Source organism: Apaloderma vittatum, unplaced genomic scaffold, assembly GCF_000703405.1.
Source record: "Apaloderma vittatum isolate BGI_N311 unplaced genomic scaffold, ASM70340v1 scaffold6553, whole genome shotgun sequence".
Taxonomy (NCBI): Eukaryota; Metazoa; Chordata; class Aves; order Trogoniformes; family Trogonidae; genus Apaloderma; species Apaloderma vittatum.
In genome coordinates this window covers 80,906-97,252 of record NW_009706329.1, presented here as the reverse complement: position 1 = coordinate 97,252, position 16,347 = coordinate 80,906, and the positions used below count along the sequence as shown (strand labels likewise).

At 36.7% G+C, this 16,347-nt stretch overlaps 1 protein-coding gene across 1 annotated transcript in view; it reads left to right on the top strand.

Moving 5' to 3' along the window:
- Nucleotides 1–817: 817 nt before the first annotated feature.
- LOC104271146 (roundabout homolog 2-like) overlaps nt 818–16,347 on the top strand; it is a gene marked incomplete at both ends in the record, with an annotated part of 36,020 nt that continues 20,490 nt past the window's right edge. Inside the window, 3 exons of the mRNA XM_009865735.1 lie at nt 818–974; nt 6,808–7,068; nt 10,281–10,498. Coding sequence (XP_009864037.1) covers nt 818–974; nt 6,808–7,068; nt 10,281–10,498 — 636 coding nt within the window. The remainder of the gene's footprint in view (nt 975–6,807; nt 7,069–10,280; nt 10,499–16,347) is intronic.

Below are 16,347 nucleotides of genomic sequence, written 5' to 3'. Positions count from 1 at the left end.
TTAATGAATTCCTGACAAGAAGAAGGAGTCAGGGCAAAATAAAAGAAGCGAAACAAAATGGGATGAGAGATTTCTATTTAAATTCACTTTTCCACAATTGGAAGTGTCTCACTGGAGAACTGGGTAAAAGGATGAGAAGAGATAAAGAGAACTGGGTACAAGGATGAGAAGAGATAAAGATGGAGAGGAGAGGAGAGGAGAGGAGAGGAACTTAACCAAAATACATTGCTCACTTCATTTCTACTGGCCTACTCCATTAGAGCTGTACATCAGAAATAGAACCTCTTCTCCACAGTGGCACAAGATATTTGAGTCCTATGAAACAGACACTCCTAAAATATTGCAGATGACTTCCTGATGTTTTAAAAAGTGAAACTTAGTAAATTCCTATTAGCAAACCCGTTTCTTTTTGTTTTGACAACTTATACTTGTCATGCTGGGTGAAAGATATTGAGTCTAATGAGAATTTTTCTTAGATTGTGTCCTTAACCTCTGCGTTTTCCACAGAAAGAGATTATGCAAAACAGTGTTATAAGCACATTGGAGTCTGACATTTGAAATAATTTGTTATGGTCTATTATATTTTTATCTAACAGTGAATTCAAAAAGTCATGAAGCAGGCATGAATAAATCAGAAAATATGTTTATAACCTTGTAACAGCATTAGTACATTGATGCTGATTCTACTGAGATATAAATACATCTTCTTTTTTGGGGGGCCTGCCATCTGGAATCAGAATTCAAAGAAATGGAAATAGCTAGCTTTTTTTCCCACATTATATTTCTAACATTTTAATTATCTTTTTTGGATTTGCAGGTGGCAAAGGAGGGAAAAAGAAGAAAAACAAAAATACTGCCAAGCCCCAGAAAAATAATGGTTCCAACTGGGCCAGTGTTCCACTCCCACCCCCTCCCGTTCAGCCACTTCCAGGCACAGAGCTGGAACACTACGGGGTGGATCAGCAAGAAGCAGGGTAATTTTTTGTCTTTTTATTTTCAAGTAAAATCTGTGCTTTGCAGAGATGAGGCCCTTGAAAATTGTTTTTAATTTTGCTAACTGACAATATTTATTTAAAAAAAAAAAGAAAAAAGAGAAAGCACTTTATCCTATAGGTTTATTCAAAGCTTTGGAGGAGGAATCTTTGAATAGCTTCTCTTGATAGTGTCTGAAGATGGAAATAAAACTGACCTTGCTCATCATCACATGAGGCTTCTCTGCTTACTCATGCTGAGAAGCATCTCACTTCACATGTAGCTTAATTGAATTCTATTAGAACTGCTTGCAGATGATGGGACTCAGAGTAAGGATGACATAGCTTGGCTTCTTGTATTATTTTCACTGCTTTGATATTTGAAAATATTAGAGCGAACAGAACAAACCCCCCAACGTTAATTGTTGTTGGATGATTTGTAGAAGATCAACCGCTGGATGATAATTTTCTCATCAGCTTTTAGGAGATATTTTATTCAAATTTCTTTGAGGAAGGCGTGCTACTTATAGGCCTTTTAAAAATTATTTAAACAATTCTTGAGTTTCTGGAACCTTACACTTATTTTTTGATAGCTTGAACTTGTTCTTAATGTCACAAAATCACACAAAAAGCACTGAATGAGAGGAAAGAGACATTTCTTGCATGGACAACAATTATGGAATGCTTTTTATGAAGTGAAATTATATGAAATACCAGGTTATCAAAGTCTAGAGAAAAAATATAGTACATAGAGAAATAGTTTACTATGGTCAGCTCTGTTGGAGGCTTTGAGAATGATTATTGTGTCAGGGACAAATTTCTGCCTGTTTAAGTACATGGATTAATCAATATTTCCTGAGGATGAAACATACGTTTTAAAAATCATTGTAATAGCTTTACTGAATAAAAAAATTTCAAATGTTACCTCTTTTGTAAGCATGAATTGATCATCACTACTTTTATAATGAAAACTAGAAGAGTTAAATACTAATATTTGAGTTTATACCAAGTCCTTCATCTTTTAAAATGAGTAACAGCTAATGTTGTAAGCCAGTGGAGTTCCTTTTAAAATGAAAGTCCATTCAGGTTGCATTATGATTAGAATTTCAAAGCAAATATAGAGAAAAATGAGTAACCTTACTGATTGTAAGTGGTGTTTAAATCTCAAGTCAAAAAGTGCATATAATCATTATGTTCTGTATTCTGTTATAAAAAGCTAAAATAAATCTAAGATGATTTCACCATATAATATTTGTCTTTATCAATTTATATTCTTAAAACACTTCTGCAGCCATTTCACTAAAATAATTATGTATAGAAGACAAGCAACTTGGATTTCATTTCAGGACAATGAAATACCATAAAAGGGAAGTGGAAGTACCTTCTAGAGAAATCCCTTTTGACACATGGCTTGACTCCTCAGTTACATAAAGTAACTGTTATTTAGCTGGGAGGAATGATGTTGATCACCAAGACAGCACTGGTTATTTAAGGATAAGGTCCTTATCCTTAAATCATCAGCCTTCCAGGTTTCCAGATTTATTTTTTCCTCTGATTATCTTTTGAATTACTCTTCTCAGTTTTTTGTAACATCTCATTAATAGTCACTGAAACAAGACCTATTGTGCATTTTACCAAAGCCAAAAAAGAATTTGAACATTAGACTTACAGTATTAGTCTTGAGCTACAGTAATTTGCAATCAACTTTACTGAACCCAGTGGACTTGCAGTGCCCAGACTTGCTGAGGATGTAGCCGATACGAGGTTTTAGCCGATACTAATGGCTGCTCGGTATTCAAGTGTTGATCTTCCTTCTCTGGTTTTCAGCACAGTAAAATGGAATGAATCATAGACTGCATTCCTTATGTTGCCTTTAATATTGATGTATCAGGTAAAAAAATAAGTATACAATTCTTTTAAAACTGTTTTGTTTTTCTTGACTTGCTTTGATGTATACCAGGTATGATATAGTCAACGTGTTTTAATTTTAGAATTAACTACCTGCAGATGTAACTATACAATTGAAAAATGAACTCTCACTCAGAAAAAGCAAAAACTTTAATAAAGTTCTCACAAAGTTACAGGAAAGGTGAATGTTTAGAGTACTAAAATAAGGAAGCTGACATCTAAATAGAGACTTATTTTTCTATGCATGTCTTCCTAAAACTCTTGAATTCAAATGTGAGTTTGATTAGCATGAGTATCCCAAATAAACTAAACTATTTTGGCACCTAATTTTGGTTACTAGAAATTAACACTAGTGTCCTATTGGTTTATAAATTATAAAAGAAATCCACAATAGCAGCAAGTGACAAAAAAGTCATCTAGCTATCATAGGCAAAAATGAAAAAAACCCCCACTCTTAGTTCTCTCTACTGCCTTCTTCTCAGAAGAACTGAGGTTTGCATTCACCTCCATTTTTTCCATGAACTGCAGCAAACGTAAGGAAAGGTGATATAATGTGGTAGCTTTGGAGATGTCTTAAATTCATATTTAACCTGTACAAAAAGTCTGTTTATACTGTTGTTTCCCAGCAAGCTCTTTCCTGTGAAACTTTCCCCTTTTTCTGTGGTCTTCTGCAAAGTCTGTGTTTGTTCCTTGTTGTCTTCCTTAATTTTATCTGTATATACCACAATCTTTGAAATTTTCTTTTCCTGTAGTAGCTCCCAATCCAGCATATTCCTTTTTCTGCCTTTTTCAAATAAGATGGTTTTGCTTAGTTTTATCTAGTGAACTTGACAGTAAAGAAATGCTTATTCATTATTCATTATCATCTACTTATATTTTTTCACCAATAATGTGCATGATCTTGAGCCAACCCCAGGAAAGGCAGTCTTAGTATTGTTAACATTGGTTACTTTTATTTCTTACTGGTGATTCCACTTTAAAATGGAATAATAGCTGCTGGATGTCAATATATTTGCTAGTTATTTTCTGGTTTTAGAAAAATCAAAGAAGGTAATACCTTTTACATCAAAAAAATAATCCCTTCTGGATTCCCCTTGAGAGAGAGAACGTTTCTCTGTTGCAACGATGTGCATAATGAAACAGACTTGTTGTAGCATGTGCCCCTTATCCATCACATCTGTGAAAAGATCTATCAGTGTAATGAACCAGGCTTTTTAATAGCAAAAGATTGTTACAGAATAAAATGCTGAGAATAGAATAAAAGTTATTAGAAACACAGAAAATCATGTTTGTTAACCAGAACTTATTAGGGACTTAATTATCATGAAATTACAATCAGGGATTTTAATAAGAAGCACTTGAAAAAGGTTGCATGCATTTTCATCAAGTTGTATTTACTCAGAAAACCAAAAAGAAAGTGGATATCATCAGTATTCACTATTCTGATTCTAGAAGTTTCAATAACTGTATCATTTATTTGAGGTGTCAGTACTATGTTGTCCATTAGGTTTGCTGGCTTTTTCTTGCAGATTTTTTTTTGTAAAATGAAGGTTAGAACTGGTGGCTTTTCAGACATCTTACGTTATGAAGACAAAGGTTCTTATACCTGACATCTTGAATCTCAATATCCTGAACTTCAGGCTTAGGCTCCTTTCCATTTCAAACAAAACGTAGGTAAAGATACAGCACTTGTGCAGAACCTTTTTACTAAGAAATCTTTTTACTAAGAAATCTCTTTACTATCAAGCTAAACGTTTGGGGATTTGAAGCAAGCAGGGTCAAAAGGCGAGCACATTCAAAGCTCATTTGTGCATTACTGAAGAGTCACTAAGGAGTGTCCTTCTGCCCTGTCCCTTTTCAAGAAGAAGCCATTATACCAAAGCATGATGTTGAGAGAGTAAAAGTAAGTGACAGAGCTGTTGCACTGTACATTTTTAGCAGCATGAGTTAGGACGGTCCCTTCACCTTCGGGTGGCAATGTCATGAGTGAATGCTGCAAGGAAAGACAAATTGGAGCTAAGCATATCTTAGTTGTTTCCTAAGGAATTTAATATGTATCATGTAACATTTTCTTAAATCTCTGTGTTATGAGAATGATCATTCATTCAAAAGTTCCTAAATGACAAGCGTTAAAATGCAGCATTTATTTGCACGTCTGTACATGGATTTATGTTTCTATATCTAGATATCATTATATCTACATATAGATTTAAAATGATACCAACCTTAATAATGAGACATGTTCCACAGATTTTTGGATAAGTCAGGTTGTTTTAGCTATCTTGAATCTATACTTTTAAATACAGACTACATCTTTATAATAAGAAAAAAAGTAGTTTAGTTATTTTTAGGAGTCTTTGGGTTTTGCTTAAACTAAATGTTCTGTTCATAACATAGATTTTGAAACTTCTCTGCCTCAGTGTTCCCAGCCTTTTTGTAACTCAGCTTCACACTTGAGAAAATTAGCAGTGATACATTTTTCTCTGGGAAACTGATAATTCCCTCCTTCTAAATCAGGAGCTTTAAAGGAGTATTTTTAAACTGGTTTGAGAAATGAATTTTATAACACAGTGTATTGCCTGCCTGCATTGCAGACATAAGAGGTGTATCTTGTCAGCAGTCCCAGAAGTTGGAAAGAAGGTAAAATGACTTAGATAATGCTTGGGGAATGGCCTTTAGAGTGTGAGATGATTTGACAGTGAAGGAGCTGTGAGAGGCTTTGGTTGTCTGGGCTAACCTGAGGTATTTTGGAGTATGCTGGGAGTTAAGAAGTGTGTGCAGATGCTCAAGGGACTGCAGACTGGCTGGGTGTTTTGAAGATGGGAATAGTAGACAGTGTTGAGTTTTGAGTGGTGTGATCATCAGCAGAGACACCCGAAGCTGTGTTCAGATTAGAGAATTACTCTGGAGCGTTAATGCACAGGGAATGACCAACCAATCACTAGGGCCTATGCGTCTTGAGTGCTGTCTCTGAGGGACACAGTCCTGGGAGGATATTGTAATTGAAAGCTCCTGTGATGAGAACAGAGACAGAAAAGAATTGCATTGCTGTCAAATCTTGCAGAAGAAGTGGTGATGGAATATAAAGCTTCTGTTTCTAACTCTGATCATATGTAGCACGACCTCTTACACCCTTGGCATAAGACTAAAAATTCAACCCCAAAAGCATCTCTTGTATGTGAAGAGAGAAGAATTTGGTATTGAAGAATCTTGATAGTTATTAATATTCTAGTTTACTTTGGGAAAGTGTGTATAAAGTGTTTGGACGTCTAGCACTGTCTAGGTAACTTCCTGTAAGGATTGGTTAGGAGGTGGAGTGCTGGCAGAGTTGTCAACATGTGTGCTAATATGTGTGCTGTGACATAGCATATGCTTAGGGCCAGTGCTGCTACCGCATGAATGTATTACACATTGCAGTAGATACCTGTATGCAGAATTTATGTGGAAAGCATAGCTTTTTATTTAAGCTGCAAAACGCAACCAAATAATAAATTTTTAGACAAATAAAGGGCAGGATGTGAGTACAGAAGTGCATAAGTGCGACTACATAAAGCTCACTCTGCCTTTTAAGAATGTTGCTGTTTTCATGTCTAGGTCAATCTTCATCTGTTCTCCTAGTTTAATGATCCAGGAAGTGAGTTCATTTTTGTTGTTGATTGTGGATTAATATTGTCTAATCACTATTAACAAATGTGATAATGGATCAGTAATTTTTTTTGTTGTACATCTTGTTCATGTTGCTTAACTGTTGTGGGAAAAATTAGACTCAGTAACGAGAGTTTAAGCAATTATGACCCTATTTTCAATAAATGTTAAAGCTCACACTCAGTGCAAGGGTTCAAAATCTAGCAGAAATCTTACATACCCCTCTACTCCCTGGCAGAGAAGAGATTTGATGTATACTAAGTTTACTTGGTTTTTATTATAGATATGACAGTGATGGTTGGTGCCCGCCTTTGCCAGTTCAGACCTACCTACATCAGGGCATGGAAGATGAGCTTGAAGAAGACGATGATCGTGTTCCCACACCTCCTGTCCGAGGAGTAGCTTCATCACCTGCGATCTCCTTTGGGCAACAGTCAACTGCAACCCTAACGCCTTCTCCACGAGAGGAGATGCAGCCAATGCTTCAAGCTCACCTTGATGAATTAACTAGGGCTTACCAGTTCGATATAGCAAAGCAAACATGGTAAATGTTTGAAGGGGACAGCGGCGGTCTGGGAAATGAAAGCGTGATAATGATATATTCCTTGATGACATAAATATCAGTTGTGTTTAACTACATTTCAGTAATGTTTCCAAAGCAGTAAAATGGAAGAAGAAATAGCAGAGCTGTATCTACAGTGTGAAGGCCTTCACATTAGTAGGTGCTTTTGAAACCGTAATGCTTGGTAATATGTTAAATCTTGGCTAAAAATACTTAAGGTAATATTTCTCTGAAGTTTTACATATATTCAAGTACTTAACACCCACCCACCCCGCACTGGCAACTTTTACACAGTTCAGAGTGCTCTTTTCAGGCTAGCAAAAGATAATGATATTTTTGTTTAGGATTTTCAAAAATAGTGAGATTCTAAATTCCTGATTAAAAACAATGCTACTTGCTTGAAATAGCAGCGTAGTGGCTTTTACCCTGTGTCACATAACAATGAAGCATTTGCATCTCTGACTGTAACCATGAAAATTTCTGATTCATAGTGAAAAACCCAGAAATAGCAGAAAGGAAGTCATTTGTATTTGCAAAATGGATCTAGTGTTCTAGAGTGCTTTATGCTTATTTAAAGGAAGAGCAAGCAAATACCACAGTAACATTTCCCCTGCAAAACAAATAGAAGCAATCTCTTCAGGGACTGAAAAAGAACTTGTCAGCTGCACCATGCTGGGGATACGGTGAAGGTCAGTTGCTTTCTGGATGTTCCCTAAGCAGCAGTTGTCCTTTTACAACTTTTCTACCTAGACAAAGCCTGTGAATCTCAGAGGAGAGGAGCAGAGCTAGTTACTGAATGGCGTGCTGCCAGTAGAGGAGCAGCCTTTCTTCCCCGGTAAATAAAGCCACAAAGTTATTCAGCTTGAGCTACCATAAATAGATCAGCCAGGTAGGCAGGCAGTGCCAAATCAAAGCCAGCTGTTTTCCCTGGACACCATCGAAGCCTCGAGGCTTGTCTGCAATCTGCACTCAATCAACAGGGTACTTTGGTCCCGCTGCAGCGTCGCGCTGCCAAGCACCGACCCCAGCCTGCCTGTGGGACAGACCCAAATCCCAGGCAGCAGGTAGACCTGGCCTATTGAAGGTAGCTGACTTCTGAGCCAGCACACAGATGCATGCCCTGCCTGCGCAGTCAGTCGCTGCTGCATTTTGCAGCTGTTACCCTTTCTGTGTCCTACAAACTGTGGGCGCCAGTCTGGAGGCAAATAATGTAGTAGGACTCTGTGGCAAAGCCTCTTGCAGCTGACGGGAAAGGTCTTGCTCCCTTTTTTGAGAGATTAAAATTGATTGGGAACTCTCATAATGTGCTCAGGAATACACAGGTTTTAATGTCACTCTTGTGTAAGGTCTCAGTAGTTGAGTCTGAAACTGAACAAAATATCAAGGGGATAACCTCTTTTCTTCATACTAGGGCCTTATGGCTGATATTGGGGTAAATATTGAAGGTTGTAAATACAAATGATTTTTGCAGTAGTTGTGACATGGAATTGCTTAATGCTGTGATGTTGTTTGGCTGGATACATGTCGTACTGTTCAGCAAATGCTGTTCAAATCAGTGAGAAGTCCCTCATTGTCCTTAAGTGAGAAGGAAGATTTCTTGTTTTCTTTTCACAAAGTTATCCAGTGTAGAGGGGGAAAAGCAAAACCTGTCAGGTAGGTTACTGTAGGAGGGACAGAAGACAAATATAGAGACCAGCCAAACAGAAGTTTAAGAAAGAGCACATTAGAGGTTACTGGAAAAGTACATAATCATTACAGCCCTGATCCAGCAAATCACTCAAGTCTATGCTTAACTACAAGTACATGAGAAATTTTCTTTAATTGTTTTATCACATGCCTAACCTTAGGCATATACTTAAGTATTTTGCTTGATTGGGAGATAATCACATTGTTTATTGAGGGTTAGTTAAATGGTAGTGCCCTTTAGCGCAGTGTTTTGAGCACTGCATAGCTAAGAACCTGGTGTCCAGGCAGAAAAGTATTCAAGAACTGCTAATCAGAGAGTTGTATACAAGAAGGGAAGCATTTGCTCTGCAAATAAGCTTCAGAATAAGCAATAAGTTAAAACCTACACTGGGGTGGAGATTCCAGTGGTACATAACATTTCCCATGACATTCTCAGATCCAATAAAATTATATTATGAAAAAAACCTCTCTTTGAATAAAGAGAATTAATGCATTTATCAAGCGTAGGCAATAACACAGTTCAAAGTTTTCACTGAAAATATATTAGAGCTGGGAAACCAAACAGGTGACAGTTGTAATTTTTTCTGTTATGCTGATGTCCAAGCAAGAGACCAGCAGAATCCTGGATCCTGTCCAGAGCACTGCCATATCGAATCAGGTCACGGCACCTCCTGTACAGCCACCCAAGGATTCCCACGTGCCTAGGTTAGCAATTTCAGACGTGGTACATGCTCTTATGCCAAGGCCAGTCATGCCTGGATCTCCTGGCACAGCTTGCTGAGTACCTGTGGTGCTCTGCAGAATGCTGCCTTGAAAGCTGATGATTGTTCTTTTCCTCTCTAGCCTCTCAGAGACCACACAAATGAAACTCCCAAGTTCCATGCTTGCCTTTGTCCATTTAGCTATCCTGTGAATGTTTTTTATCTTTATTTTTCTTTTTTTCAAATTGTGATTGGTGCATGCAGTAATTTCACACGTGCATGCCCTAATACTACTGCAATTAAATCAATCAATCTACTTGGAATAAAACAAAATAAAACAGCCTTGCTGTCATGCTGGTCATTTCCTCCTCTTTAGGATGACTTCTGCTTAAGGGCACTGAGTCTGTTTAAGCAGAAGCAGTGAAATTTAATTTTGACTCAACCTGTAATTTGCAAGGTGGAAAATTGGATGAGACATTTGTGCTGGGTTGAGATTCAGAATTGTGCTTTTCCATGGACTTTCTACCTGATTTATGTAGCCTCTGTGTACATTGTTCCTCATCTGTAAAAGAACAATCTTGACCTTTCCCTTCTTACATGACGAGAAGTATATTTAAGACTGGAAAGTGTACAGGTACTCTGGTATGGGAAGCTACGGTGTATAACTGAACTGACTTTTCTTGAGTTTGACCTAACAAGCACATTTTGTTAATCTATGTCAGGACTTATTGAAAGGCTTATCTTTTGTTGAGTATGGGGTACAAAGCCTCATCCATTCTGGTGACATTTTCCTCTTTGTTTCTGTAGGCACATCCAAAGCAATACACAACCTCCTCAGGCTCCAGTTCCTCCCCTAGGATATGTATCTGGAAACCTTATTTCAGATTTGGAAACAGATGTTCCAGATGATGATGATGATGATGAGGATGATATTGAAGAGGAAACTGTAGAAATCAGTAGGCCGCTGAGAGGTCTAGAGCATACTCCAGGCTCCAGTATGGACAATCTAGACAGCTCTGTGACAGGTAACCTAGCACAGTTAACAGTGACATCAACTTGTTCCTAACAGTAAAATACGTCTTCAGTCAAACGCTTTCTAAATGAAAATTTATTCCACTCTATTTCTGTAACATTTAAAATGTGTTAATATTAAACACTAAAGAAGGATTTGAAAATACTTTGCTTTGCTGCAAAATGATAAGAAAATTCATGAATTTTAAAAAGCTTTAAAGACTTGAAAGAAAACTCAATTATATCCTAGCTTTCATGAAAATTTCACTCTACTGGAGAAGCAAGCCAGTTACATGAAAAGGAGGAAGACCTCAGTTTAGTAATATATATTTCATAAATCAGGAGCAGCATAAAAATGTTATCTTAAAGCATTTCTAGATATTTTGCTGGGTAAATGCTTTCACAGATGAACGCAGGGAAGTTAAAAGACTTCAGAATAAGTATAGTTGGATCAACACCACAGTTATTTGTAAATACAAGATTTGTGTAGGAAAATGAGTATTTTGAACCTACTCTGTATTACTGAATTTAGTATTTGTTCCCTTTCAGTGAAGATATTTCATTATTCTTTTTTTTTCCTTCACGGCTTCTCACCTTTTGTGTGTCTTGGAGAGTTACACAGGGATCATCAAAGGGCACCTAGAAAGGCATGCTAAACTAATGTACAGACTCTGAATAAAATTACTGTTTATGAAATGTGCGTAGTGAAAGACATTTTTTTGAAAAATACAAGCCTTATATGGACATAATGTACTTTTTGCAAGCATCAGTATATTTCCCTTTAGGTTGAACTTGGGCCTCTATATGATATACTGTATCCATAATGTACAGCTGCACTGGAGACCCAAATGTACATGCTGTCCATATTACATAAATATTCTTTAGTCTTTGATCTCAGTGGAAGAACGTTGATTGTTAGTTGTACCTTAGGGGAGACTCGCTCAGTACAACTTATACCGTAGCCCATTCCATTTCCAAGGATTTTGCACCCTTACTTAATCATTGCTATTTTGAAAGCACTGCGGCAATATGACAGTGATGGAGCATCAATACTTATAATTGTCCTCCTTTTCCCCTCTTGAATTAAATAGTGTGTAGCTTAATCCCACTTTCCAGGTTTTACTTCACCCTAGGGCCAGACTGCTTGCCAATCTAATTAAGACTTAAGAATTGTATCTCTGCTGCTTTGATTTGAAATCCAGATTCAACCGAAGGCCGTGGAGTTAAAGTTTAAATCCCTGAATTGAGAAGGTTAACTTATTAGTGCATGAGTATGTTAAGTTACTTTGCTTGAATTTCTAGTGTAATCTCCTTCAGGCTATAATTCTGCATATTTTTGCATATCTCACTAATGGCTCAGAAGCCTTTCCATTAGGAATGCAGTAAGGGTTTGGCACTGGTAATACAGCAATAAATAAATAAAAAAAAATTCAAGTTGCTATGTATTTTTCATTTTGTATGTATTAATATGCCAATGTTGATATATCTGTAAATCAGAAGATGAATGTTTTTCTCACTTGCATCTTCAATATTTTGGACCATCCTACCTAGTGCAAAGTAAGGAGTAGCTGCATTTATGCTCCATTTCATACACTTCTATGGTTATTGCAGTTCATCTGTTTATAAGTAACATGCAAGATTGTTATAATAGTTATAAATCTTGTTTCATTATTGGAGTGCTAAATGTTTAATTATTGGAGTGTTAAAAACTTTTTAAGAAATTGGGCAGAACCTGGTAAGGTAGACTGGGGGTGTACTTTAGGTGATCTAAATGCACTCCCACTCATTTCCACCACTATCTTGACATGGCCTCGTCCAGCTGAAAATGAAAGGGGTTTTGTTTGCTTTTTCTTTTGCTTGTTATCTGTTCCTTGATCTCGTTCACCACATGGCAGCACTGCAGGAAGGCAATGTGCATCTGGAAGGGAAGAAAAATGATAGACTGCTCCAACAGCATATAGCCAACACTTAGATTGACTTAAAGCAATTACTTAACTATAACCTTGCAAAAATACAACCAGAGCGTTAGTCTAAATGATCCATAAAATGGCAAACTCTCCAAATAACCAAACTACTGTGCTTCTCCGTTACTATATGGGTAAACCCTCAATTTTCTGAGGGCTTGTTTTTTTTTTCCTAGGAGTGGAAGGAAATTGCTTATTATACTTGGGGGAATTGTTTCAAAGGAGAATTTTAATTTTTGTGTGTGTTTCTGTTAACTCTTCCAGGCTGTGTTTACTGGTGTTAAAGAGAGTATATAACAAATTGCATTTGCTCTTTCCAAGTTGTTTCTCATTCTTAAATTTAATTGCTTTTAGAATACTGTAGAACAACTAAATTGTTCTTTCTTGCATGGAGAATACATAAGCTACTTCATTTCACAGGGCTTTTGGTGACTTAAATTAGCATTTTCCTAGGAATTTATATGCCACATTTTCACTTCTTTAAACATTATATCAAAAAAAATGGAGGCAAATGAGAACAGCTGACCCAGTAAAGCAGTATTTCTGTTCGTTTTGAAGCGTGCTCTATGAGTTCAGTGTTTGTGAGAAATCTAAATTGACATCTCTGGGTGCAGACCGCCTCCGAATGGAGTTGCTGTGCAGCAAGTGGGGTGAGTTTCCTCACCCTGTCCTGTTAGCATGCCTCAGTGATGACTTGAAGATAGCCACTCCTGGAGTGAAACGGTACCTTTTTCTTTATAGCTGACCTGAGACCAGGGTTTTTCATCCAATGCCAAGTGTGGAATTCTCTGAGGGGAAACACTGGTGCTGTGTGAGCCGAATTCAAACTGCTAAATTCCTCTGAAACCGTGGTGCTGCTCCTTTAAACTGTTTAAAAGTCAGGTTGTCTTCCCGGCACTTGAGTTTTAGTTACAGCTAGCTGAAGAGTCAGACAAGGATTTAATCTGCGCTGTTAAGCTTTTCTCTTTGCAAGTGGCAGAGACATAATGTTGACGTGTATTATAAAGTAAAAAGAAAGGAGGAGTGCAGAGTAACTGTATCTTAACGTTTTTCAAATATTCCAAAAAACCTCAAGGACGGAGGTTTAGATTTGAAAGTTTGTGGGATGGAATATGAAATTAAAGCCAAAGTTTAACTTCATTCCCAGCATGGTTTGTTAGGATACTGAGATACTGATCCTAATCTTTTCTTTTTTTTAAAAAAAGGAAGAACTGAAAAGCAGGTGTAAAACTTCTGCTCAATTGACTTCTAGTTCACAGCTATTTAGAATTATTTTTACTTTCAGAGACACACCAAAATATATTTTTTCTTTTGCTTATGTTTAATGTTTGCCTTTATAGTGAATAGCTGTGCAGAGCTATGGCATGAATAGTCACAAAGAGTCTGCTACATTATTTTATTTTAATAGATTTGATTAATTGTATACGATGACTATGTAAGAAATTAATTTGCTTCTCACTGAAATCACTAAGAACAACACTAGGTTTTGTTAGATCAGAGCATTATGGCTTGGGGTTTTTCTTTGCCCTCTCCTTACCTTTTCCTCCTCCAGCACCATCAGTGGAGTTGGGAGTGTGAGCTATTACAGTGACTGAGAGACACATCCACTAACTAGCCCAGAAATTAGAACAAGCCCTTTTCTAACTGATAGAAACTGATACAAGCAGAGAGATATTCTAGTAAGAAGTATCACTGCAAATGGATAACTTTTTCTTTTTTTTAAATAGAATTATGTAGATCTGAAATTAAAAAGATCTCCATAGGAACAAAATCTCTTATTTAGCATATTTTGGTCTTGATTTAAAGAATCACTGATCACCATAAGTGTAGTAAAAGTTGTTCATTCATTGTGTCAGTGAACAAAATTACACAAAATCATTTTCATTAACCATATTTTACTGTGGCAGAGTTCAATATTTATATTGATTTGCTTAGGGATACCTATTGCAAAAGATTCTATTTTATAAGCAGTTAGACAGATTGCATTTAATAGGAAGAATGTGTTTCATGGATTAAATATGTGCTCTGAAAAGAGGGAACTGCTACTTTTTGTATCTCATAAAAATGGTAATGCAACAATTAGCAGGGTCATATTATAAAGCACAGACTTTACTCTAGCTTAATGGATCTAGGGATATGCATTCATCAGCAACGATGGATTTAGCATAAAATGACATGTAAATGAATTGATGACTGATCATAAATTAATTTTAGTGCTGAAGAAGTAATAGAGACACAGCAAGATGCCACTTTATCATAGTATTTTACTGCTCAGCAACATTTGAGCAACTACTTAATGTTCTGTGTGCATTTCTTTTCAAACAGCTTGAATAAATCTGAGATTTTTTGTGCCTTTCAGCAATATGGAAACCAAAAAATCTAGAAAGATTGAAAATGCTAACACTAATAAATTTGGCTAAGTGACATAAATACATGTTTCTTTAAATGTTTATGAAGGATATTAATTATAGTTGGCAATGTTAAGTGCCAAATATGTATGTAGGATTTTTCACCTCCTTTTATTTAGTGTTTACTGCCCCAAGGTAAAAAAACAATTAAAACTTAAGTGTTTCTTTCAGATGTATACATTTAAATATTAGGCATTTATGGCAAAGTGTAACGTAAAGTATAAGACCAGGTACAATTTTTGAAGTGTGATCGTAATTGTATTCTGCCTTCAGCCTCTTCTGTTCTTTCCTCTTTTAATGATACAATGACTATTGCCCCTTTTATTCCATTACTTCCACCAAAATCAATGGATAGTCCTCTTTTGTAATCATAACAGTATTCAAAAATCCAAGAAAGTCTTGCCTTTCTTCTCTACAAAGGCTAAAGAAATTCTGTAACAGATCTCAGGTGAAGTAGCATCAGTCCCCAAGGACTTCATTCATACTTCACAAACCTAAGCAGTCTATTCCATAAAAAGACCTGCAGAGGAGGAGGCTTAATATTAGCGTATGCTTAATGGTCTTGTAAAGGAAAGCACATAAGCATACACATACACGTCTCAGTGACAACATTTGTTAACCTTAATCATGTACATAGAGATCGATATGTGCAGAAAAGTATCTAGTGGAATTTGCAAAGTGTTAGGTTTTTTGTGAGCAGCTTTTATTTCACAAGTGAATTAGATTTTTTTTTTAAAGTAAGGCAAGAATACACTTTACAAAGAAAAATAGCATTTTTATTGCCTGCAAAATGCCACTAAAAGCAGTAGCATGCAGTCTACAAGCTAGCACCTCTATTCCCCTCACCTCTCCCTGAGAGCAAAGCCACTTTCTATTTGCATTAGCACTGAGAGATATTTTATGGAGCAAGAAAACAGAGTTCAACTTTTTGCAGAGTTGATTTTATTCTACATAAAGCATTTACTACTGCTGTCAGCAAGAGTAAGATTTACAGTTGCCAGAAACTGTAAAAACTCAAATGTCCTCTTGAAAAACACATAGTGAGCTGCATGTAAAGGAGACACTAAAAGCCTGTTTCACTACATTTCAAAATGCACAGTTGATCTGAAAGGGACGTCAGCATCTCTTATTCTGCCTTTTTTCAAAGAGAAACAAATGTGCATCTGATTTGGAAAACAAGAGGCCAGTGGATGCCTTCAAACAAGCAGTCGCCATATGTGTTGTGTTAACGCAGTTGTGTGGTGGCCTGAGGTGCCTAGGCTGGTCTCCAGTGCTCCCATGCCTTCTGGGCAGTGTCCACACCTCTGGAGAGCAAAGCAAGCTGGGGATTTGCTGCTGCAAGTTTTATGGGGAAAAAATTGTTTATACAGGGAAAGTGAATAGCTAAGGAACCAGTAGAAATAGTGTAAAGATTTGCTCTTTAGTTCCCTGATCACAGAGAGCTGTGAGTGCTGTGTATGTGTCATCATAGCATGCTGACTTCAGGAGTTA